At 36.0% G+C, this 24392-nt stretch overlaps 1 protein-coding gene across 12 annotated transcripts in view; it reads right to left on the bottom strand.

Annotated features, from left to right (window-relative positions):
- The window catches only part of Yap1 (Yes1 associated transcriptional regulator), a 117463-nt gene that overhangs the window by 54984 nt on the left and 38087 nt on the right, over positions 1–24392 (bottom strand). For all 12 annotated transcript variants that reach the window (XM_063256178.1, XM_063256176.1, XM_063256177.1 and 9 more), the window contains exon 3: positions 11312–11427. In XM_063256178.1, coding sequence (XP_063112248.1) covers positions 11312–11427 — 116 coding nt within the window. The remainder of the gene's footprint in view (positions 1–11311; positions 11428–24392) is intronic.

Raw genomic sequence — 24392 nt, forward strand, 5'->3', positions numbered from 1 at the left:
GTATCACTCTTCTCTCCCCAAACCCTTACTTTTAATGTGAAATACAAAAATTCCTAAAATGTTTACTTAAATCTCAGTGTGAAGCAGTACTTACGTAGATTCAATGGATGCATCAAAAAGTTACTAATGCACTATAAATTTATCACTTGCACTAACAAAAACTTCTAAAGGACAATCACCAAGTAAGTTAATAGGTTCATACATGCAAATGTTGTATTTTAACCTAGAGTACAGGAAAACATAATCATTGTATTAATTAATTATTCAAATCTTTCTACCTCCTTTTAGTTTGCTAAGGCTGTGAAGCTACTCAGGAGCTAAAACAAGAGGATCACAAGTTGTGAGACCCTGTTTCCAAAAAATAAGCAGTTGAGGATATAGCTCAGTGGCAGAACATCCTTGGGTTAGACTCTCGGTACTGCAATACATACATGCATACATACATACATACACACACACACATACACACACACACACACACACGTAAAATTAAACTTTCAAGAGTCCCCTTTCTCTTTTATTTTCTTCTTTAACATCTGTTCACAACATAATGTTGTCATTTACCTGTTAATTAAATGATAAAGTAAAATAATACTTACAAATTAATACTTTTCAGAGGATGTAAAAAGCCTTGCCTGGTACACTTGTTTTTGAGTAATTTCTCATTTACACATATTTGGAAATTTGGAAATTTCTCATTTACACATATTTGGAAATACAAACCACAGGTTTCTAGTAATGAAATACATGATTTGAACCTCATAGAGTAAGTCAGAGCAGAACACAAAATTCAAATTTTGAATAAGGACATTTTTTGGAAACATTAAAACCAGGAAGTTTTGTTAAAATATTTAGTGATAAAAATATAAATCATTATTTAGCTTGATTAACCCAGTAAAATACTTCAGTTTCTCTTTTATCTGAAGGGTTCACATGATGAGATTCAGAAGGCATTCACTTCAAGGTGAAAACTTTATGCAGACAGTCTGTATACAGAGTAAATACTCTTTAAATTTACTTAAATGTCTTTACAACACTCCTTCACTGCCTCTAGGCTTTAAACATTCTTTAAAAGATTAATTTTTGAGTGCCAGGCATTTAGCTCCGTGGCACAAGCGCCTCCCTGGCAAGCACGAGATCCTAAGTTCGGTCCCTGGAACCAAACAAAAAATTAATTTTTAAAGCACAGAAGGGGGTCACCTTTGCTGTTTTTTTTTTTTTTTTTTTTCAAAGAGGTAGTCAGGTTGATTTTATATTCTAAATAATCCTTGACCAAGGGTAAGATCACTTTTTCTTAAAGGTGTTTAGGAACATGTGAACGAACCTCACTAAAAAATAAATAACCATCATGTGGTATAGCTGCTCTCCAGAAAAAGAAGTCCTTACAGTGAAACTTGACTAACATGTTTTTATTTATGGTTGTAATTCTATGTGAAATGAGGTATATCAAGATTACAGTGCCCATGGGGTGCAGAGTACTGTTCTGTGCTACAGCTCACACTGAGCAGATATGAGGCTCTGGATTGCATCCTCAGCACCGAACAGATTACAATTACTTTCTGTGATATTCATTCCAAAGCTTTTCAACACCATGTAGATAGAACTCCTCTTTATTCTTAAACATCTAGTTGAAATGAAAAACACAAAGGTTCTTGTAATTCAGAAAGAAATTTATACAGATAGTATCAATAACTTTATTAGCACTTGATCTGACAGTTATATCTCCATTTATATTTTTGTTACAATATTCAGAATAATCTAGGCTTATGTTTTTCTGATTCTAGTGATTTTCATATACAGTTGGCACCCATTATTCATGACTTATGCATTCCTGGATCCAACCAACAATGCATGGGAAATATTTGAGGGAAAAATTGTGCCTACACAATTATAGATCTGTCCATTACTACTATGCAAACAATACAACTAATTACATTATTTTTTAAAAAATCTACAGAAATCTTAAAAGTATACAAAACTATATACCTAAATCATAAGCAAATACTGTACCATTTTACGTAAGTCTTCAAAAGTTATAGATTTTGGTATCCACAGTGTGAGGGGAGTTTCGGAACCAATCGCCTGTCTGTACCAAGCGAATGACTGTATACCCAATGTAACAACTAACTTTCATTTTCAAACTTTTGTTAACTATATTACTTTAGGGTCAGCTACTTGAGGTCATCACACTTGTCAGCTAGCCTCTTCCTTTCATAACCTTAATCACACTGACCATCTCTATTAAAGGCAAGGACCAAGTAGTCTCTAATCACTTTCCACTCCTTAAAGGACATAGTATTTAATTAGAAATAAAGCCTCTTGACTTCCGGGAGAACATGGCGGACAGATAACAGCAACTACCGGAGGCTCTCTTGAAAGACTCGGCTCAGAAGCCAGGAATGGTGCGGACTAAGGAGACATAAGCAGGTGGAGATATGCTCCGCTGACTCAGGAACGACCTGGGTTGAGAGAAACCTACTTGGAATGCATTCCTGGTGCTAAAACAGGAACAGAAAAGCCTCGGTGTGGAGGCTGGACCCCGCGCCATTGTAAGCTGCGATTTGGGTTTCCCGCTGCGCTGTGGCTGGCTGCCTCTACAGTGGCTCGGCAAGGAGAGAGACGCGCAGAAGCTCTGAGAACGGCAATCTGCGAACGGCAGGGAGGCGTGCACTGACTTGTGGTGAGGTGAGTGAGAGAAGCTGACACTCTACCACAGTTTGACTCCAGCGGAGGACTTTCTGGGTCCGAGCAGTCCTGCGGGAGCAGGGCGTGGTGGCGACTCCAGCCACACATCCCCCTCTCGGGCGAGATTGGTGAAAAGTGCCTGGCCTGCGTGACGCTGCCGGCAGACCTGGTAGGCTGTCCCAACCCAGATCCCAGAGCCTGACAGTGGCCGGGAGGGGAGACGCGTAGGCTGCCTGGTCCGTAACTCCCTGGTGCGCAGCGGTGAGCGGGAACACCTAACTGGCGCAATTCGATCAGGCTGTGGCTGCCTGGGAGAGAAGCTGGGCCTCTTATATAAGCTTGCATATATAAGGAACAGAGAAGAAGAGGCAGCATGGGAAGAGGCAGCAACAAGAAAGGCTCCTCGGCCCCCAATTCTGAGAAACAGGCAATAGCAGACACCGCACCAATATACATAAGGCACCATATAGAGAGCCTCATAGACCAATTCAGGAATGAAGTTATCAACGACCTGAAGCTAGAAGTATGCAGAATAGTTAGAGAAATGCTAAGTACCACCCAAGAAAAAACAGGCAGTGGAATGGAAGAACAGAAAAAAAAGGGAGAATTGTTTGATGGAGAAAACAGAGAAAGCATAGAATACGTGAAACAGGTTCAAAAGGACTACCAAGATACTAAGAAGTCTATAGAAGACTGGCATAACAGCTTGAAAGAAACTAAGGACAGACTATCTGAACTGGAGGGCAGACTTGTAATATGGGAGAATGAAATGAAAAACTTCTTAAAAATAACAAAGAAACAAACAGCAATAATACAAAGACAAGAAGATGATAAGAGGATCCATAACTTAAGGATTAAGAACATAAAAGAAGAAGTAGGGACACAAACAAGTGAACTACAAAAGCTACTCACAGAAATAATCCAGGAGAATTTTCCTAATTTAGCAAAAGGTAAAGATACTCAGATGTATGAGGCATACAGGACCCCAGCTACCTACAACCCAAACAGAGCAACACCCAGGCATATAATAATAAAAATTCCAGAAATTCAATACAAGAACAGAATATTAAAAGCTGTAAGAGACAAGAAACAGACCACTTACAAGGGAACACCCATCAGAATTACAGCAGATTTCTCGGCACAAACCATCAAATCACGAAGAGCGTGGGGGGAAATAATTCAAGCTTTGAAAGATAATAATCTCCAGCCAAGATTGAGATATCCTGCACAACTGTCCCTGGAAATTGATGGAAAAACAAGGTGCTTCCAGGATAAAGAGGAACTGGGCAAATTTGCAACCACCAATTCAACCCTACAGAAAGTATTGCAGGATATTCTAAAAAAAGAAAAATACAAAGAACCCAGAAATAGTGGCGGGGAGGCCACAACGGATGGAGCAGAGAACAAAATGAAGAAGACGAACTGACAGCTACTGACAGAAAAAGAGCTCAACAGAAATGAGGCAGAGAAGATTGGATGATAGGAACAGCTATTTTGGAGAAAATGACATCTTAATAGGTAATACTGATTTAGTATCATCTTGTTTTGAAGTCTCATCTAGCTTTTGTCCTTCTGTCTCCAATGGTCTAAATAGGTTGTATCTTACTGGATTTTATTATGTACGATAGTATAAGCAAAAACCTTGTAAAGACAAGGAGATTATACAGAAACCATTATTCATTTTTTGTTAGTCGATTCTAAATACTCTGTAATGCTGTCATTCTCTTGAATGGTTTTACATTGTTTTGATATACTTAATGCTACAGTATACGAAGTTGTACTCAAGGATTTCAAAGAAAGAGACAATATGGTAACTACTTTTAGGTTAGGATTATCTGGTGGTGAAACACTATTCTGCTTAAATGGTTATGTTTTGATCTGCGCTGTTTCGTTGTTATGCCCTCTTTTATCTCAATCTCCACTCCATTATTTACTTTTTTATCTTTATCCTTTTAATTAAAGGAAAAAAATAGCAGGATATATTATAGTAACCCACTTTGACTTTTCATTACCTTGATTTAAAGCCCTGTATTACTCTCACCATCTGGTTTTTAACTGATGTTCCCCTATTCTGTTTTGCTGGATAGTATCAGGTTCGAAAGTTTAGGCATCAGCTGTGAAGATAATGAGATTCATTATGACGCCCATTGTTGTTGATTTTTATCTACTTTTGAAGACCTACAATGTCTCCAATGTTTTGGTTTTGTCGGTTTTATTCTTTACTGTTTTGTTCAATTGTATTATAACTAACGATATAGGCAATTCTATTAGAGATAGCGGGAGGCATTATGGTAACCATTGTTGATCACCTTGTATTATGTTTTTACATTATCTATTATGTCCACCCTTTTGACTTGACCGATTCTTTTCTGTTATGTCACATTTGGTTTTACTCTCTTCCAAAAAAGTAATAAGAACCGTGGGAGCAATGAAACCCAAAATGTGTAATAGTCATGGTACAAAAGAGAGGAAAAGAAAGTGCTCCAAACTATATAACTGCATGTATATTTAAGTGTATAAGATAGAAAATGATATCACAGAGTTTTATTGGATCAATGAACAGAACTGTTTGCAGTAGCATTGATGGAATGTCCACTTTACAAGCTTTAATTTTGTGACTTGAACAATTATTTCTAAGATGGCAATATGTAATCCATTAACTAGTGATTTCCTACTGTTCATTTTTTTTCTGTAAATCTGTATAACTTGTAAAAAAAAAAAAAAAAAAAAAAGAAATAAAGCCTCTTTCAACACCACATACATCTACCTCTTTGTGAAGAAGCAATTTCCTAGTACACGTACTAGTATTCTTAAATAGTTTCTCTAATACATATCATGGCTTGTACCTAGATGTCTCCCCAAAGACACCTGTGCTCAGAGGTGGGGCTATTCGGAGGTGGCTAGATCTAACATGTGAATATGGATTTAGGGTGTGAGGTAACTAAATTAGTCTACTGACTGGTTCACCACAGTTCAGGGTATGGAGAACGAGAAAGCTCTAGGTATTGGTGGCACTATTTAAGCTTGTAGCCTAAGCAAAGTAAAACACAAAAGGAGGCTCCGCATTTTCCTTGCTGCTGCCTCCAACTGAGCCTGCCGTAGATTGTTTTTCCTGTGCCATGCCCCTATTCCATGCCTCTCTGCCCTGGATCCCACTACATATAGCCTGAAACCTTTATAAACTATAAGCTAAAACTTTTAACTTGTGGGTATTAGGTGTTTTGTCCCAGCAACGAGAAATGAAGTGCATTAGTAGGCCCTATCTCAATTTGTCTGAAGCTTTATTCTGTTGTTTGTCCTATCCATGGCTCACATACTGATTGGGAGGATGCAATCTAAATGCCCATCACCAAAATCTGAATCAGTCTGCTATCACTTTAAAGTAGTAGTTGGGGGACTGGGGATTTGGCTCAGTGGCATAAGTGCCTGTCTGGCAAGTACAAGGTCATGAATTCAATCCCTAGCACCAAAAAAAACAAAAAAACCCCACAAAACCCAAAGTGTTACTTGGGGACAGATACTCAAGTGTTCTGATATACAAAATGTGATTAATAGCAGTTAATGGCCATGGTAAGAGTTAAATGAGCCAGGTATGGCGGCCCATGCCTATAATCCCAGCACTTGGGAGGCTGGGGCAGGCAGATAGTTGCAAGTTTCAGATCAGCCTGGGCTACAAAGTGAGCTCAAGGCCAGCCTGAACTGCATAGTGAGACCCTGTCTCAAAAAGACCAAAACAAGGGGCTGGGGATTTAGCTCAGCGGCATAAGCACCTGCCTTGCAAGCAGGCGGTCGTGAGTTCGATCCCTGGTACCAATATAAAAAAAAAAAACAACAAAAACAAAAAGACCAAAACAACAACTACAACAAAAAACTGTTAAATGAGATTAAGTCCAAAATGACCTTTAGACAATGCCTATACAATACAAAACTTATTCTTGTTACTATTTTTTGCCACTATTTAAATGTATTCAAGTCTTTTTGGACATTGCTTTTCCCATTTCAGTTCTTGCTACCAACTCTATCCAGAACCCTGTCATCATAACCTACTCCTAACTCAGCAAAGTTGTGCTTCTCACCAATCCCGGTTCCTGCCAAAGTTGTCTCTTGTTAAATACATCTCTCAGTAGACATGCCTACTAATTTATATTTAGTGTTTAAGAACATATTTTACAAGACAATTAATAACACCCACATTATTTTTAAATTCACTAAAACCAAAAGGGATACATGCTTTCAATTTTAAACATAAGTTTGAGCCCAAATTTTCATTTTCTCAGGCCATAAAAAACAAACCAAAGACAATGTTTCAAAACAATCATAACCCAGTTATAGACAAAATGCCTAGTTTTCCAAAGTTTAAATTTGTGATTTGTTACTGATTTCCTACATATACTTTCGGATGGAGTAAAACAAAAATAATGTGAACTGTCATTTTTGGACCACAAGTACAAGGCAAATTTTACAACTTCCATTTGAAAATTCGGAAATTAAAAAATTAAGTTGCCAAGTATTAATACTAATTAAAATACTTACATAAGTTTTTCTCTTAAAATTTTTTAAAGATTTAAAACAAACTGTTACATATAAGCAGATTTTGAAAATATGCAAATGAATTCATATTAAATTCTCTGACATAAATTCTCATGAAGAGTAAATTTATGATGAGAAAAGCTCAATTATGACTACTGCTTTTTTCTTCATTTTCACCTCTTAAATCTTTAGAATTCAAGTTTTCGATGGATCCAAAATAAGAGCAAAAATATTGGGTGTGGTGGCCCAGCCTGTAATCCTAGCACTTGGGAGGTTAAAGCAGGAAGATTGTTGCAAGTTTGAGACCAACCTGGTTTACAAAGTGAGCTCAAGGCCAGCCTGAACTGTATAGGGAGACCATAAAAGAGCAGAGTTACAAAACAGCAGCAATATTCCCTTACACATATATCATCTTGAGGACAGCACATTTCAAATTCTGTGAATCCTTTCAGTCGAAGGGACCTCCTGACAACAATATCATCCTCCCCACTACCAACAGTCCTTCACCAAGGCTGCTGTTTGGGAAAATCTCAAGTGGAGCTCCTAATGTTAATATTATGGCCACTTTTTGGAGAGTAAATGGACAGGCTATGAAGGAGAAAACCAACAAGACTACCAAAGCTGCTACATAGCTCTTGGAGTATAAGACTAAGTTTGTCATCAAGACGCATAAATGTGGGTCTATCAGATCCACATCTGATTCTAGAATATGTCTACTGATGAATTATTAATTATAATTTTTATGAGCTTTATTATAGTCAACAATGAGTACTTAACAGAAAAAAATCACTATAATAAAGTACTGAGTTTCTAATATTGTTTATAAAAAACCATTAAAATTTCCAGTTTTGACCAGTTTTTAGTATACAAAGTCTAAATAAATTCCCATACAATCCACAATGAAATTATCAATAGCACTCTACAAAAGAATATTTACTTCATATTATCACACTTACGGCAGTCTGAACAACTGCACAGTAGATAATCATGCATCACTTCTATTGATAGCACATGTCTTTTGCTTTCCTGGTCTTTTGTATAGGACATCTCAGTGGTCTTGCCGTTTATAACTACACATGTTATACAGTGTGTAGTTAATAGATGCATAAAATATCAAAATAAATACTTAATATATATTGTGCATTCAGAACAGACATCAACGTTTTTCAGATCAGATGTGTACTTCCTTACAAATCTAAAAGCTAACATGAAAAATAAGTTCCTATATGAACTGTAATGAAAATACTAATGAAATTCTACCACAAAAATAAGCTTTGCTTCAACTGTCACACCCAGGAAGTCTTCACATGTGACAAAACTGTATATTCTATATTTAAGTATGGCTTACCCTGATACAGTATGTTTTATTTTCCTGTCCTTTGTTGTAGGGCACAGTTGACACCTTTTTTTGTTTTCCTGTTGTTGTCATAGGTCTTCGTGAAGCTGCGCCTGCCATGTTCACTTGTCAGCTCATCAGTGTGCTCCACAATTTTTTTAGTTTAGTTCCTAGCCAGGAACATATTATGTTTCCTTTGCTGTAAATGATCTCCTATGAGCTCTAGTCCCAATCCTTTAAGAAAGATTCTCCATGATACTTTACACTTCTTGTTTTCTTTGTAAACTATCAAACCATTTATACCACACATTTAGGGGCCAGTAAGACACAACCATTGGCCAATACTTTTTGTTCCAAGTGACATCACAGTTGCTGCATAACTCTTCAACATCTACTCCACGTTTGGGTTTATTGTTGAAAGTTTCCAACTCAGGCTTCCGTTTTGTTGAGGTTTCCCCATCAATATTTCCATCATTGTGAAATGTTGACATGAGCAGTACCCGTTTGCTTTTCTTTGCCACATACGCAGCCAATGTTATATCTTTTTGAAATTTAAAGTTTGTGCTATACCATTACCTGTTTTGAAATTGCAACGTTTCATTTGGAATTTCTCATTTGTTACTGTGCATAGTTCTTGCACTGGTCAATTTGTACTATTATCAAGTGGAAACTGGTAAACCAATTGTCATACGTCACATTCCCATTAGTTTGGGAAATGGGAGCAACAAGCTTGTACACATCATCATTCAGTTTATTACTACATAAGTAATGATCTGATGGCTGAGTTCCAGGAGAAATATTCAAATTGAAAGAGTAATAAGTCTTCCTACCCAAAGGAAAGGCAAAGGCATACATTTTTATGCCATATTTTGACCCACTGATTTTCCTTAAGTCTTTGCCATTTCTGCAGTCATAATGAGAAACCTGTGCCAGATACAAATGTGTTCAACTAGTGAGGTGTCCTAACAAAAACACTTTTGAAAACGGCCACTGGTGTATACAGAACATTTTACTTGAATTTCAGCCTGTTTTTTTTTTTTTTTCCACAGCATCTTGTAGCATTTCATCTATTACAATTTCCAACACTGGTGGTAGTGATGGCATTGCATCCAATACATTTCACCCCTGCCAAGAGTTTTACTGCATTTTTGGATCTGGTTCTAACATTGGATTGGACCATTAGGTTGTGTGGCCATTTTGCAACACTTTTACTAGTGAAATATGTACTGATACTGCTGTTTTCTTTTGCATCACTCGAATCAAGGTCTGCATTCTCTGTGTCTATATCAGTCAATTCTTGCTCCATTTCACTGTCACACGAATTTTAGCTCACATGGGCCAACGTCAAAATCATCATCATCATCCACTCATACCACTATTCTGTTATAAAAGCATGTACTTTACTATAATGGAACATTTCCATCATTCATACATAATAAATTTGATGATTCACTTTTGAACACCTTCAAAACTGATTAAATCTGGTTTTTCATGTGCCATTATATGGAACTGAGCTACTTCTATTAGAAAAGTCAAAAGAAAACTTTAACAGATACTGGAGTAGTGTGAGTCTGTTGGACCCTCTGTGATGCTCAGGTACACATATGTAAAAACAGTTGGAGAGAGAATAAAGGTGGGTCCAAATCTCATTTTTACTCTTTTGCACACATGCATGCCCCTTGCCGTTTGTCATACCAAATGGGTAAACACATAGATTGCTTCCTGTATCCCTCAGGGAAAGGTACTAAGAGGCACAGCTGGTTATCAGAATGCTAAAGTACAAATTTACAGTAGCAAAGTAAGAGATGGGTCCATTGGATCCAGGTTTATGTCAAGCTGATGCTCTGAACGATGGGAGAGGGATCAGAAAACCAGCTCAGATCAAGACATACTTTTTCCTATAGTACACATCTTTTCCCTATAGTACACAAAGACGTGTACTATTAAAGTAGGAAGTGGTCTGACAGTATCTAACTGATTATGGAAGATAAATTAAAATTTCACTTAGTACTTACTCTATAATAGAAATACAATACAAGTTATGTAACTTTAATTGCTGCTTCTGTGTCATAAGGAGCACTGACTGCTATATACCATTATATAGATGGGAAAATCTGCAGACCCAAGTAAATTGTCAAATAATTGAATCTGCAGGGTTTTAAATGGTTTATCTTTTGTGAATACAGGAAAGATGTGCTTAATAACATATTAGACCTAAAAGTAAAGTTTATTGGGTTTCACAAGTTACCACCTCTCAGGTACAGTATTTCTAGAGCAGAATAAATATCAGTTTTAAAAGGTAGGTTAAGAACACCATAGTTTGGAGTCTAATACTCCCATGAACCAGGAATGTGATAAATTATGGTTTCTTCTGTTGGGGAAGGTCTACCATAGACCAGTTTCCCATCCAAACCACAAAAAGAGGAGGAAAACTTCAGCTGAAGACCTTAAGCAAGAAAGCAACACAATAAAACACAGGATTTTGTCATGATTAACAAAATCAGAAATCTGAAAACATTTCAGAGCCAAATCTTTAGTAAATTTCAGCTTTTAGTTACTGGACCATTTATGGATTAACAACTCAAGAAGGCTATCAGATATAGCACGTTATTTTGAAATAAAATGCCTCCAAATGAAATTGCATAGAAAATTAACACCATTTACATTTCTGTTTCTTTTTTAAAAAATAATAATCATTTTCCATGAGTTTTACCAAAGCATAAGCATTACTATGTAGGCTAATTCCAATGTCTTGCTCACCTGAGGCTGAGTTCATCAAATTCTGCTGCACTGGTGGACTGGTAGGGGCTGTAACATTCATCTGAGAGAGCATGGCCTTCCTGGGGTCCTGCCATGTTGTTGTCTGATCGATGTGACTGAGACAAAACAAATCACAGAGTTAGGTAACTTTGATGTCCTAAAAGCAATTGTCCTTATCAAAACAGAGTAGCTATGTAGGTTAATGATCACAGGACGCTGAAAGAGTTCTGCAAAAGCAGTCAATTCATCTCATAGCTCCTAAACTTTCTGCGCAAGACGTAGTTCACCATGCAATCATTCAATGTTTACCTCTTAGATCTTTCAAGTGCAAGGTTTGAAAAACTTATGCATGGAAATTTAAGTGAGCAGAAACCATCTTCACCTAATAGGAAATTATTATTCACCACTAACTTAAAAGATAAAATGTAGTTTATAAATTAATCATCTAAATAGTAATAGAACTAAAACTCAAGATTTCTGAGAATCACTTACTTTTTCTTCTAGATCTAAAAATGCCAAAGCATATCAATTTTATGTCTAAAACTTCTTTTTTAAAAGTAAAAGACAGGAGGCTGGGGATTTAGCTCAGCGGCGTAAGCACCTGCCTTGCAAGTGTTCGGTCGTGAGTTTGATCCCTGGTACCAATTTTAAAAAAAGAAAAAAAAAAGTAAAAGACAAAAAAATCCAAGAGATTTATCGTAACATATACTCAGAAGCCAAGACACAATTTAAAATGTCATCTATAAGTTTTCAGTGTCTCCTAGGAGTTCAACAGGTCTCTACACAAAACCTTTTGTTAACTTTGTTATGTCTCTCTCTGGCTTTCCTGAACTGAACCCAGGGCTTTCACACTGAACCACATAACAAGCCCTTTCTTGTTAATTATTTTGAGAAGAACTGTTCCTGAGTTGCCCAAGTTGGCCTCAAACTTGTGGTCTTCCTGTGTTGGTCTCTCAAACTACTAGGAACACAGGTGTGTGTTGTTACTAGACCTACCAACATTTTTTTGACATACTAATAATACTGCAAAACATATGTATGCATATAGATTTCTACATAAAACTGGGGATGAAAACAGCTTAAGGTTATATGAAATATAAAACTACAAGACATCTTAAACAATGTAGTATACAAGCTTTCAATAAAACATTTTCTAGCTAAATTTCATTGTTTAAGTGAAATCAACACTTAATGTATAAAGATATCATTATACAAATAAAATTATATGAACAATTATCCAGAAGAAATAGCCAGATTACTATTCAAAAGATTTATTCATAAAGTTCTCACTATCATTTTTATTAGCAAAAGTCTGAAAAACAGAGAAGATTAAATAAACGTGGTTACATCTGTACTACTATGTGCCCATAATATTTCAGAAGAACATTTAATGTGGAAAATATTCATAATGTAGCTTTTATAAGTAGGCTATAAAAAGTTTATATAGTACACAAGGCTGTTTTTTAAATGTGTGTGTGCAGTTAAAGTGTATGGGAAGAATTGAAATTAAAACTCTTCACAATAAAATTTCTAGATGACTTAGAATGCTGCTAAACTTATTACTGAATAATCAAGAATTTACACTTTAAAAAAAGAAACAGAAAATGGTTAATTTTTAAAAAGAAATCCTACAAAATATTTTTTGTAGCTGTCTAACTTTTAAGGCTGAGTTCTCTTTTTCTCTGAATCATCCTATGACAGCCATGTAAACAGTCAAGACCTAACACTGTCATTATCCTGAAATGAAACTAGAATGTCATCTCATCAACAGGATAATGGACCCTAACTTAGAATTTGCCTCTTCTTATTTCTTCAGCAAACAGAAAACAGATGAAAATAGAAGGTTTAAATACTTAGAAATGATAATAACAATCTCACTTTAAAACTATTACAGAACAAGCATAAATGTGAAGAAAAATGTTCAGTTAGTGCAGTATATTGCCACTTATCAGCACCTCTTGTCTTACCAGTGGCTGTAACTAATCTGCAGTAACAACATTAGCATCTGCTCAGGTCTAGACAACATGTGCAATATTTTGTTCAAGTTTTGCTAAGTACCTTATTCTAAAAGATCAAGCCTTCACCAAATCCAGTAATGATTTATTCTCCTCCCTTTTCAATCCTCCACATGTTCCATCCGTTCTGGTACATATCACTTAATAGTAACAAAGTGTAGGCCTCTCACCCCCAACCCCAGTGCTGGTGACCAAGCACGGGGCCTTCTGCATGTTGGGCTAGAGCTCACTGAATTATACCCAAAAAGGCCTCCTTCCCGTTTTATAAGTAAGTGACTTTCCCCCCAACTCTTATGAGTTAGCCATGAAAGAATGCATTATCATTCCTACAGCTGAAGTCTAGTTTTGGGGAGGTAAGACTTCAGGTAACACTTAATGTTCTCGTATTTCCTCAGTAATTTAATGATGGTGACAGTAACTCTTATTACTCCTAAAGTCAGAACCCTTGCATGTCAGGCCCAGGTTTGAGTTTCATAGGATTATACCATATAGGAGGATATTAAACTAAGTATCTCTGTATACTAGGGCCTTAGTAGATTATGCAAAAAGGTTTTTTAAAAATCTTTTTATGCAGTTCAGGCTGGCCTTGAGCTCACTTTGCAGCCCAGGCTGGTCTCAAACTAGCAATGATCCTCCTTTCCCAGCCTCCTGAGCCCTGAGATGACAGGTGTGTGCCACCACGCCTTGCTTGCAAAAAGTTATTTTTCCAGTGTTTCACTTCTACCCTTCCTATCCTTTTTTGTATTTTTTTTTTTACATTTTTTAAGCCATCAATATGAAACATTACATTACCTGTCAAAAGATACAAAAGTCAGAAGGTGACACTAATGCTGGACACAAACTTTGTTCAAAGCTGCTACTTCCCAGGCTCAATTGCTCTGCAGTTAGATCACAGGGTTTATCTTGGTCATAAATCCAATTGTTGTTTTCTTTCCAAAATAACAGCAAAGAATTTATTTGCATATCTTAAGATGTATAATTTCAGATTTATCTGCCTGTAGAAAGTCCAGCAGTTAAGACTATCTTTAGAACAAGTCGAACTAATTATTTTCTTTTTAACTTTGAAAATATTGTTTTATGAGACAAGTAGTAAACTCAGAGTAGGCTTAGACAAACTGATACTTTAGAAAACTCCTTTATGTAAAATCATATACTCTAATTCTTTTGAAACAAGCAATATATTACCAAAGGCTATATAGTTCCTCCTTATAAAACCTTTCCCCATCTAGCCCACAAAGCACTTAATTTCTACCTAATTCTTTAAAGACCCAGATACCTCCTCTTAGAAACTTCCTTGGTGAAAAAGGCAGGCAAGCAGATAAACCTACAGTGTAATAAAACCTAGTCCTGCCAATGGCAATCTGAATTGTGCAGCAAATTTGACCATTCTCCTACATCTTCACTAAACTGATACTGATTTACTGAACTTCTCAGTGTTAATAGGATTATATTCAATAGCTTATATAAAAGCCAAGCAGGCCTCAAATGATTTTCCCAACTTCATTCTTTTGCTAGCCCAGTATTTAGAATATGAAAAACTTCATGGTAGATGAGCCACGAATATATTAAGAATAAGCTAAGAGTTCAAGTAAGAGAAGATTCAGGGCTTTAGGAATTTAAAGAGGAGTTTGATTTTCACCTGGTACAGTAAGAGATAAAAAGATGTAGTAGATAGGCAGTACAGGTTTTGTGGGTAGGAAACAGAAACAAAATGTTTCTGCACCGTTAGTTCAATCTACACAGAGCTATCAGCTTAGAGCTAAGAAAGAACTAGAAAAAGAAACTAGCAAATGTAGACATACTGACTAGAGAAAAGCAGCAAAATAATTGAGTAATAAAAAAATTAATGTAACCAAATGTCAAATATTAACTTTTGGAAACCTCCCTGTACAAATAAGTATTTTTTAATTAAACCACAAGATAGTCAACTCTGACAACCTAAACCAAGAAAAGGAATAAGTAACATTTCTTAAAGTAACAGCCAAAGTCTATCACAGAAACTTAAGAATTCTTCAAATTTTTGGTTATATATTTTTTTCAAATACTGAGTCCATAACTTACATATGTTGATCCAAGCGAACTAAAGAAAACAAATTTATTATTAATATCAATGCTGATAGTGTAGCAAAATTAGGAAATCTCAAGGACTAGATAACTTACAACTCTCTAATATCCCTGTTGCTCAACAAGTAGGCCTCAGGGTGCAGGACTGACAACACCTGGGAGCCTGTGAAGCTTCAAAACTTCAAGAACTATCAACCAAGAATGAAGATCTGCACCTTAACAAGATGCACATGCATTTGTATGTGCACTGTAGTTTGAGAAGCACTGTCACAGACCCTTGAGATTAGACCACATAACACTGTTTTTACGGATGGGGGGGGGGGAATCAGTGGAGAGTAAACATTTTGTATACACAAAAAAATATGGTTTAAATATCATACATAAAGGAAAAAAACCAGTAATTTAGGGTGTATATAATGGTTCTCCTCAATGCATAAAACAATATTAAGCAATATTAAGCAATCTTGCTTAATATTTTCAACTAATACCAGTAAAAAATGAAGCTGTTAGAGACACACCTGTTTTATCTCCCCTTCATAACCCACTTTTGAAAATGTTTTCCTTTTAAACTAAAAAACACATAAAACTTCCTTTTCAAAAAACTCCAGCAACATTATCTTAAACTATCTAGTCCACTGCACAGCAAACTATAACATTCTGTGTTGCTAATTGGCCCCAATTAAAAAATCTAATAATATAATCTACAATTATGGAATAGAAATACCTTACAATGCAGTCAACAACTGTCAAGGTTCAAGACTTTCTTTTTGTTTTTCTAAAGAAAAAGCAGGATGGGGGTTAAGAAACTTTAGGGCAAGAGTGATCTGCAATGACATTAATAAAATATCTTTTGTGAACTCTTCTTTGCTGCCTAGACTGAGAACTCATCTATATTAAAGGAACTGACTGAAATTTTGAATTCTTCCCAATAAAATTATACACAGATAAAATGACAGAATTCTGTGCTGCTGTTATGCTAGTGACATCTGTGCCAACAAATCACCTTCATTACATAAGAAAAGTGAGAAAATGTATACTTAAATAAATGTAAGATCACAAAACAAGTACTGGATATAATGAGAAACCAAGCAACCAAACCAAAGTTTGTTTTTATTAAGATGACTTGGCTTTTAGGAAAACAAGATTAAAACTGCAAAGTGAAGAATACAAAATGGGTATGAAGAACACTTTAATTTTAAACTTTTATATTACTGTCAGGCCCTGAAATTACTATAATGGCAGTATGGGGAATAGGCAGTCATCCCAGATTTACTGCTCACTTATCAAGCTCATGTTTGTTGTGCAAGTGTTATTTATAGAGTCACATGCTAGGGGCTGTTCCCAATCCAGCTAAAACTACAAGCTTAATTGACTCTAGGAACAATGATACATTGTTCTATCTAATCCTTCTACAAGCTACAATTTCTAAGCCACAAGCATATGGCCTTTTACATTTGTATATGACTATTATGGACCATTTTTAGAATGCTCAGATGTTAAGATATATGCACACATTTAGAGTTAACAGTCTCTGTATCACCAGAAATTAAATTGAGATTTAAATAAATGAACTTCTGCTAAAAGCTGTTAAAACCATTAAAAATTAGGAACAAGTATGGACAAAAGCAAATAAAAGCAAATGGTGTCAATTAATTATACTCCTGCAAATTGTATAACATGTTGTAATCTGACACTACAACCTTAAATTGAATAAAATTAATACTAGCTCACAAGCAAGAAATCAATTTAAGTCCAATGTCACCGTGGTGCCATGTAAGAGTGACATGCTCTATGCATCTCTTTTTGAGGATGAGCATTCTCTAAGGGAGGAAGGTAAGGATGCAGAAGCCACAACAATAACGCCAAATTCAAGTGAAGACTTCATGAAACACTATACAAAACTCTCAGTATCAAACCCAAATGGCTTTCCCCTGAAATTATGTTCAATAACGTTCTTTTCACAATGCCATAGAGATGAAACCATTTGTCTATCAAAATTTAAAAACTGTACTTGCTTTGTTCTTTATGATATAGAAAATGATGTCAACATGGTATGATGCAATATCAGAAACCAGAATTCAAGCTTTCCAATCCCCCAAAATAGAGTTGACTTATGGGGGAATTTTTTTTTCAATCATAGTTAATCATGACTTGACTGGCTTAGGAGAGAGCCTAGGAGATTAGCAATGTATAAAGCACACTTCTGGGTATGCCTGGGTAAGTTCTGAGGAAATGACCAAATCTGCTATGCGACCCCTTCCTCTGGCAATCTTTCTCTCTCTGCTACCTTTCTCTACCATGCACTTCCATCATGATGATTCTGCCTCAGAACCAGCAGCCATGACTGAATTCTCTGAAACTAAGCCAAAATAAAACCCTTTTTCCTCTAAGTTGACATGCTCAAGAGTTTGGTCACAGCAATGGAAATGACTCAACTCCCCCTCCCCGCCCATGTCCACAAAACAGTTCCTGAAACAAACAAACGGTTTTGAGAACTTAACTTTCAGAAAGTCTACCATAAACATTATCCAAAATATGGTCCTTTAACAAGTGGTATAATTTTAGAGAAGGTTTGAGATACAGCTAACTGTTCAGCATTCAGTAAGCCCCAGGTTCTATCCCCTCACACAATTTGCTCCACCTGCCAAACAAACTTGTGTGACTTGCTGAGGTTTCTTTTATTAATACATGTTTGCATGCGTACAATGTTTATAGTTCTTGTGTGAGTTGTAGATGTACATAATACATCTTAATTTGTTTTTACATTAACTTTCTGGGCTCCTACTTTACCCTGCCATCTGTTAATCCCCTTACCACTCCAGAAAGCTATGTCTCCCTGCTTCCTATTGCTTTTGAGTATTTCTGAATAAACTGGAGAACTGACCCAGTCATCTTAGATCTAAGATCCATACAATACTCATAATCGAAGATCCATACAGTAAGTTATTTACCCAAGAGAGTCTGATGAGGACTTCAACCACTTCAAAAGGTTGTTTTTTCATAATCCATTGTTCTGCTTGCACGGAAATCCTGAGCAAACACTATTTAAACAGAACTACTATGCATCAGGAGGCAAAAAGAAGTGAGTTTTGATTAATAGTTTAAAGACTTTAACAGTATTATTTTTTCATTTTACAATTGTCAGTCTAGGGGCAGGAGAAAAAAGCTGTGAGGATGACGAAACAAACATGTCTACCAACTCCAATCTCATTTGCCATGTCAGGGAAGATCAGAAAGGAAGACAGGTTTAGGCAGTCACACAATGCCACAATCAGGCTCTAAGGCTACATCAGACACCAGTGGCTTCCAAATAAGGATCTGTTTTTCTTTTGGCTCCTGTCTACCGAAAGGGAATCCTATATAGCAACTGACCTGAGACTATCTTAATTATATATTTATGATTACATTGAAGTTTTCAACTGTTAACAACACACCATGGCTTTAGCAGGTTAATGTAGGGTAAGTCTAACAGTCTAAGAAAAAATTATCAAATGGTGTTATCACCAGAAGTAGTCAAGAAAACTCACTTCTAACCCTAACCCTAACCTACTTCTAGGCAAGAAGGCAAATGCCCATACCAAAATAAAGCAAATAAAGAATTTTAAACAGAAATAACTACCATACCTATTCATTTTGATAGAAATAAACAGAAAATGATTCTTACACATTTTCTTTACCATTTGCTTTCAAGAATAATTGGATAACACTATAAAACGTCAATACTCATCTAGAGATACCTATCAAAGCTAGAAAAATAACAGAGAGATGCCAAGACATAAAACAATGAACTTTCACATATTCTACATAGTATTTTAGGATGAAACAATATAATACGTATCAAACTATTGAGATGGACTCTATTAAATAAATACTAACCAGAAAGTCTTAACTAAATGGTATATAAAATCTATTTTAATGTTTTATCAGATATCACTTTAAGGGAGTAATTTAAAAAGTTTGATAATGCTTAGAAGAGCTTAACAATCCGAAGACACAAAACACAGGTGGAAAAATCAGATTTACTTAAGAAATTATCCAATCTGAGTCAAGTCATTCAGCTTTTCTGGGGCTCAGCTTTTTGCAGCTGTGATACACAGTCTGCCTACACGAAAAAGGACAAACTCAGACTCACCTTATAGACTGTCTGCTGTAATTCAACAAAGCATTTAGCTACACATCTATTTTAAAATTTAAAAAGTAGTACCTAACATCAGTCAGTACTGGTCAGCCTTTTGGCTCAAACCTGGAACTACAGCCATTCATTTTGGGCTACAGTTAAGTTTTCTACTTTTATCAATGCATCAGAGTATAGCAAATTATAAATAACAATTAAAGTGATGGAAACATTTAGCTAAAATAAACTTACTGATGATAAATAAGCACATTTTACTCAGAGAGGACTACCACAAATACTAAGGTGTGTTGTCAGATCTTTGTATTTCATGCATGGAGAGAGGCTGTGGGATTCTTTCAGTCATGGCTGAGTAGCCATGCACGATTCCTCCACTCAATGAATTTTCTTTGTATGATCATTTCACATTATCTTTAAAACAAGAGAAAGGGAGAAAGAGAAAGGGAAAGGAAAACGGGAAAGGGAAAAGGAAAAACAGAAAGGGGAAAAAGCTAGACATGTATCCAAACCATCAACTGTAAATTACAAATAGATTGGGGCTGGGGATTTAGCTCAGCGGCATAAGCGCCTGCCCTGCAAGCAGGCAGTTGTGAGTTCGATCTCTGGTACCGATAAAAAGGAAAAAGACAAAAAAAAAAAAAAAAAAATTACAAATAGATTAAATGTGTGCCTTCTGTTTCCACAGTTTTATGCATTTATGAGGGCGAGGGGGATCAAATCACTTTATAAATTTCCTAGTTCACCAAAATCAGAACATTTTCTTAGGCTAAAACCAGGATTCAACTTGCTTTTGTCAACTACAACTGAGATATGAACCTATCATAAATGAAATTACAACTTTCTTCTTAGAGTCTTTCAAATAAACAACTATGAAATTCAATCATACACAACACAATATAAAATATATAGCTTTTTGTGAAGGGGATTTTTATAGATAACTGGAAGTATTACAAATACTCATAGTCATGGTCATTAAAAAGAAATTAATAGTCGGGCGTAGTGGTACACAGCTGTAATCCCAGCAATCCACAGGCTAAAGCAGAAAGTTTGAAGCCAGCCTGTGATACTGTGTAAAGTTTTGGTCACTACTGCTCAAGACTGACATAACATCATTGTTGTACAAAGATGAGCCATGAAAATGGCTTAAGGTGTAGAACAAAGTTTAGGACTAACTGAAATTGGAAACTCTCAGCTAATGAAGATGAAGTTAGGTGGGTGTGGTGGTGCACTTTTGTAATCCCAGCACTCTGGAGGCTAAAGCAGGCAGATTATTGCGAATCCAAGACCAGCCTGGGCTATAAAATAAGCTCAAGGCCAGCTTGAAACGCATAGTGAGACCCTGACTCAAAAAGAAGATGAAGTTAAGCACAGATGTGATTAAACCACTTGGACATGAACACTCTAAATAATTCCCAAAATATAAAATATCCTTGCGAGGCACAGCAGTACTCTGGGAGGCTGAGGCAGGAGGATGGCAAGTTCAAGCTCGGCCTAGGTAAATCATTTCAAAATAAATAAATAAATAGGTCTGGGAATGTAATGGAGTACAGAAATTCAGGGTTCAACACCCAGTACTAAAAAAAGTTTTTAAAAAGGCTATGGCCCCTCCAGGGGAAGAACCACCAGTGTCTCCTGAGCTCTGTGTCATGCTGGAACTTAGGATGCTGGGAAACCAAGCAACCAGTTGACCTCCCTGGTAAGCAATAGTGAGCCTACCAGTGCACGGGCTGAGAGTGAAACATCCCACTTCCCCTGGCCCCCCACCCATTAGTAAATGGGAACCAGAGATCTGAGCATCTCTTGGGAGGTTGACCATATGCAATATAGCAAATAAGGGGAACTTCCTTCTACCACCTCTTTGAGGCAAATATTTTTACTATTGGTTTGTTCTATTCGGATTGATGATACTGCTTTATTCAATATTGTTTTGATAAGTTCTATAATGCTCTGTATTTCATTTTATTTTGCTATACGTGATTGAAAGAACAACCATTGGGAAGATAGAGATATACTGATATGCCAGTTACCTGTGGTGAAGTTCTGTATCAATTTCACTACACTGTCTCAATTGGTTTTATTCTGTCTTGTTCTGTGGTATTTTACTACCTTCAAAAAAAAAAAAAAAAAAATATATATATATATATATATATATATATATTCTAAATGGTTAAGAAAAAATTCCCTCACATGTGAAAGAAAATTTCAGCCTACTTTTGCTTACACAGGATTTTTGCCTTTAATTGCTCTTAAGCCTTTGAAGGTCAGCTCACATGTCCACTCAGGCCTTACGAGATCGAATACTCCCTCTTCCCAGAATCTTTTAAAGAGCTACCACTATGCTGGAGGATTATACACACATGTCTTTTAATGCCCACTATACCATAAGCTCATTAAGGCCAAGAACTCTCCACATATAACATACATTTATAGTATTTTAAGAAGACATTCATGAAACCTTCCTATACATTTATGAAACTCTATGAAGTTTAAGGAATCATTGAAAAACACTATACACCACAGTAAATATTAAGCCAGAGAATACAGCTAAGGACCTGACAACTTTATCAGTATTAGACCAAACTGATTTCTACTAAACACATCATAACAGATGTATAAATTAGAAATACACTTTATTGGAGCTGGGGATTTAGCTCAGTGGCGTAAGCACCTGCCTTGCAAGCAGGTGCTCGTGAATTTGATCCCTCGTACTGATTAAAAAAAAAAAAAAAGAAATACATTTTATTGAGTAAGTTTTTATGTGGTCAACTGAATGGCATCAGGCAGAAAAATCCAGCACTTGTTAGATGAATGCCCTAAGATTTCAGAAGTCTTACCCAACATACTTATGCCACAAATTAGTAAAATGACAAAACTGACTTTTTCTTATATAACCGCAGATATTTAAATAAGAACATAAATTTCTGTGTTTGATAAAGGTGAGGAAGGGCAATGGGAAAAAAACCTGCTAGTTCAGAAAACCTTTAAAACCATGTAAAAGCCACAAGAAAAGCTACTGTATACAGTACAGATCCAAAATCTCATTCATCTATTTCAAAAAACCTAGTGACCATTAGTCATTAATGAGCTTTTTTCCTCCAAAAATTGCTACAGTAGTTACAGTGTGTTACTGACACAATCATTAAATCCTATTTCCTAACATTTAGTGTGCATTAGGTACAGGGGAAACAAAGACAAACTAAAATATTTCAATTTCAAACCCGAAGCCTACTATAGGACAACTGTTTGATACAGCTTTTCTCATCAACTAGACTATCAAATTTCATAAGTAAACTGTTTATCTTCCGTTATGCTGTGCCAAGGTACAAAATAACAAATTCAAGGTATTGGTTAGGTAAGAAAAAACAAAACAAAAATATGCATTAACCCCTTATCTGAAGTTTCACTTTCAATGGTTTTGCTTACCTGAGATAAATCAGTATCAGCATGGATCCTTCAATGATCTTCCTTTTGATATATGCTAAGGTCTGTATGGCAGCTATCCTTATCTGAGACAGCTGCCTAACAGGCAAGTAGTAATATAGCATGTCTACACTGAAGGCACAATTGTTATCTTGGGCAAGAAGGACTTGAGGGAGCAAGAGATTTCACTGCACTACTCAGAATGACATGCAAATTAAAAGATATGAATTATATACTTCTAGAATTTTTATTTACTAATTTTGGACCAGCTGATCACAGGTAACTGAAACAGCAAAAAAGCAAAACCATGGATAGAGAGGGACTACTGCAATAGCGTAACAGTAGGTAAAAATGTCTGTATCATTTACCTTGCTTTGTTATCCTAACACATGAGCACTGTGTCATCTCAATCACACTTGTAAGGGTGAGTATGGTACAATGAGGTATTTTGAGAGACCATATTCATCTAACATTACAGGGTTGTAACTATGATAAAAATATAGTTGTAATTAGAATATTAATTACAGATAAACTCTTATGTGCCCAATCTATAAAATTTTATGAAAGCTATGCATGTATAGGAAAAAATCTATTATATATAGGGTTTGGTATTATCCACAGTTTCAGGCATCCACTGGGGAGGGGCCTTATAATGCATTCCCACAGAAAGGTGACTACTCTTTATTTCCAAGAGGTGCTGTTAAAGGTTTCTCTTTAATTACAAAAAATTAACAAAACTTCTACTAATTGAAACAGACCAAAAATACATTAATTACTCAGATATGTTTCAGGCTAACCTGAATCCTCTGCATCATTTTAATGGCTTAATCTTTAAATGGCTTAATTTGGTGATTAAGCATGAAGTTATTTTTTTTGAATTGCTGCAATCAAAGGACAAACTCTATATAGAGTAACAATGTTAGTTAGAATCAGAAGAAAAGTTGAGGACCATCTGACCAACTGCTTTATTTTGTAGATTAGAAAGTGAATGGATAGAGTAGATTAGAAAGTGAATGGACAGAGTCAGGGATATAGATCAGCAACATAAGCACCTACCTGGCAGGTGCAAGGTCCTGAGTTCAATCCTGATACAAAAAAAAAAGGAAATGGGTAGTCATTTAACTAGGTGTTAGCAATGGCCTTACAACAGGTATCTTCTGACTCACAAAGCAGCACATCTTTAGGCAACACTGAGATTAATATCTCCAATCAATAATTGTGGCTACACAGAACAGAGTGAAAACCACACGGACGCTGCCTTCCTGACACTTGCTCAACTGTAACACCAAAGTTACTAGAAGAAGTATTTACAACTGCTCTGATACCAACAACTCAGAGGGTGAAACATAATTCACAAGAAAGCCATTTCATCAACATGTAAGAATCAGATTAGTCAGGTGACAGATGCTTACTGAAGATAGTATGTGAACCAGATTGAGTACAACACTTT

The sequence above is a fragment of the Cavia porcellus genome, unplaced genomic scaffold (assembly GCF_034190915.1).
Source record: "Cavia porcellus strain 051 isolate PalLab524CR breed Dunkin Hartley unplaced genomic scaffold, mCavPor4.1 scaffold_9, whole genome shotgun sequence".
NCBI lineage: Eukaryota > Metazoa > Chordata > Mammalia > Rodentia > Caviidae > Cavia > Cavia porcellus.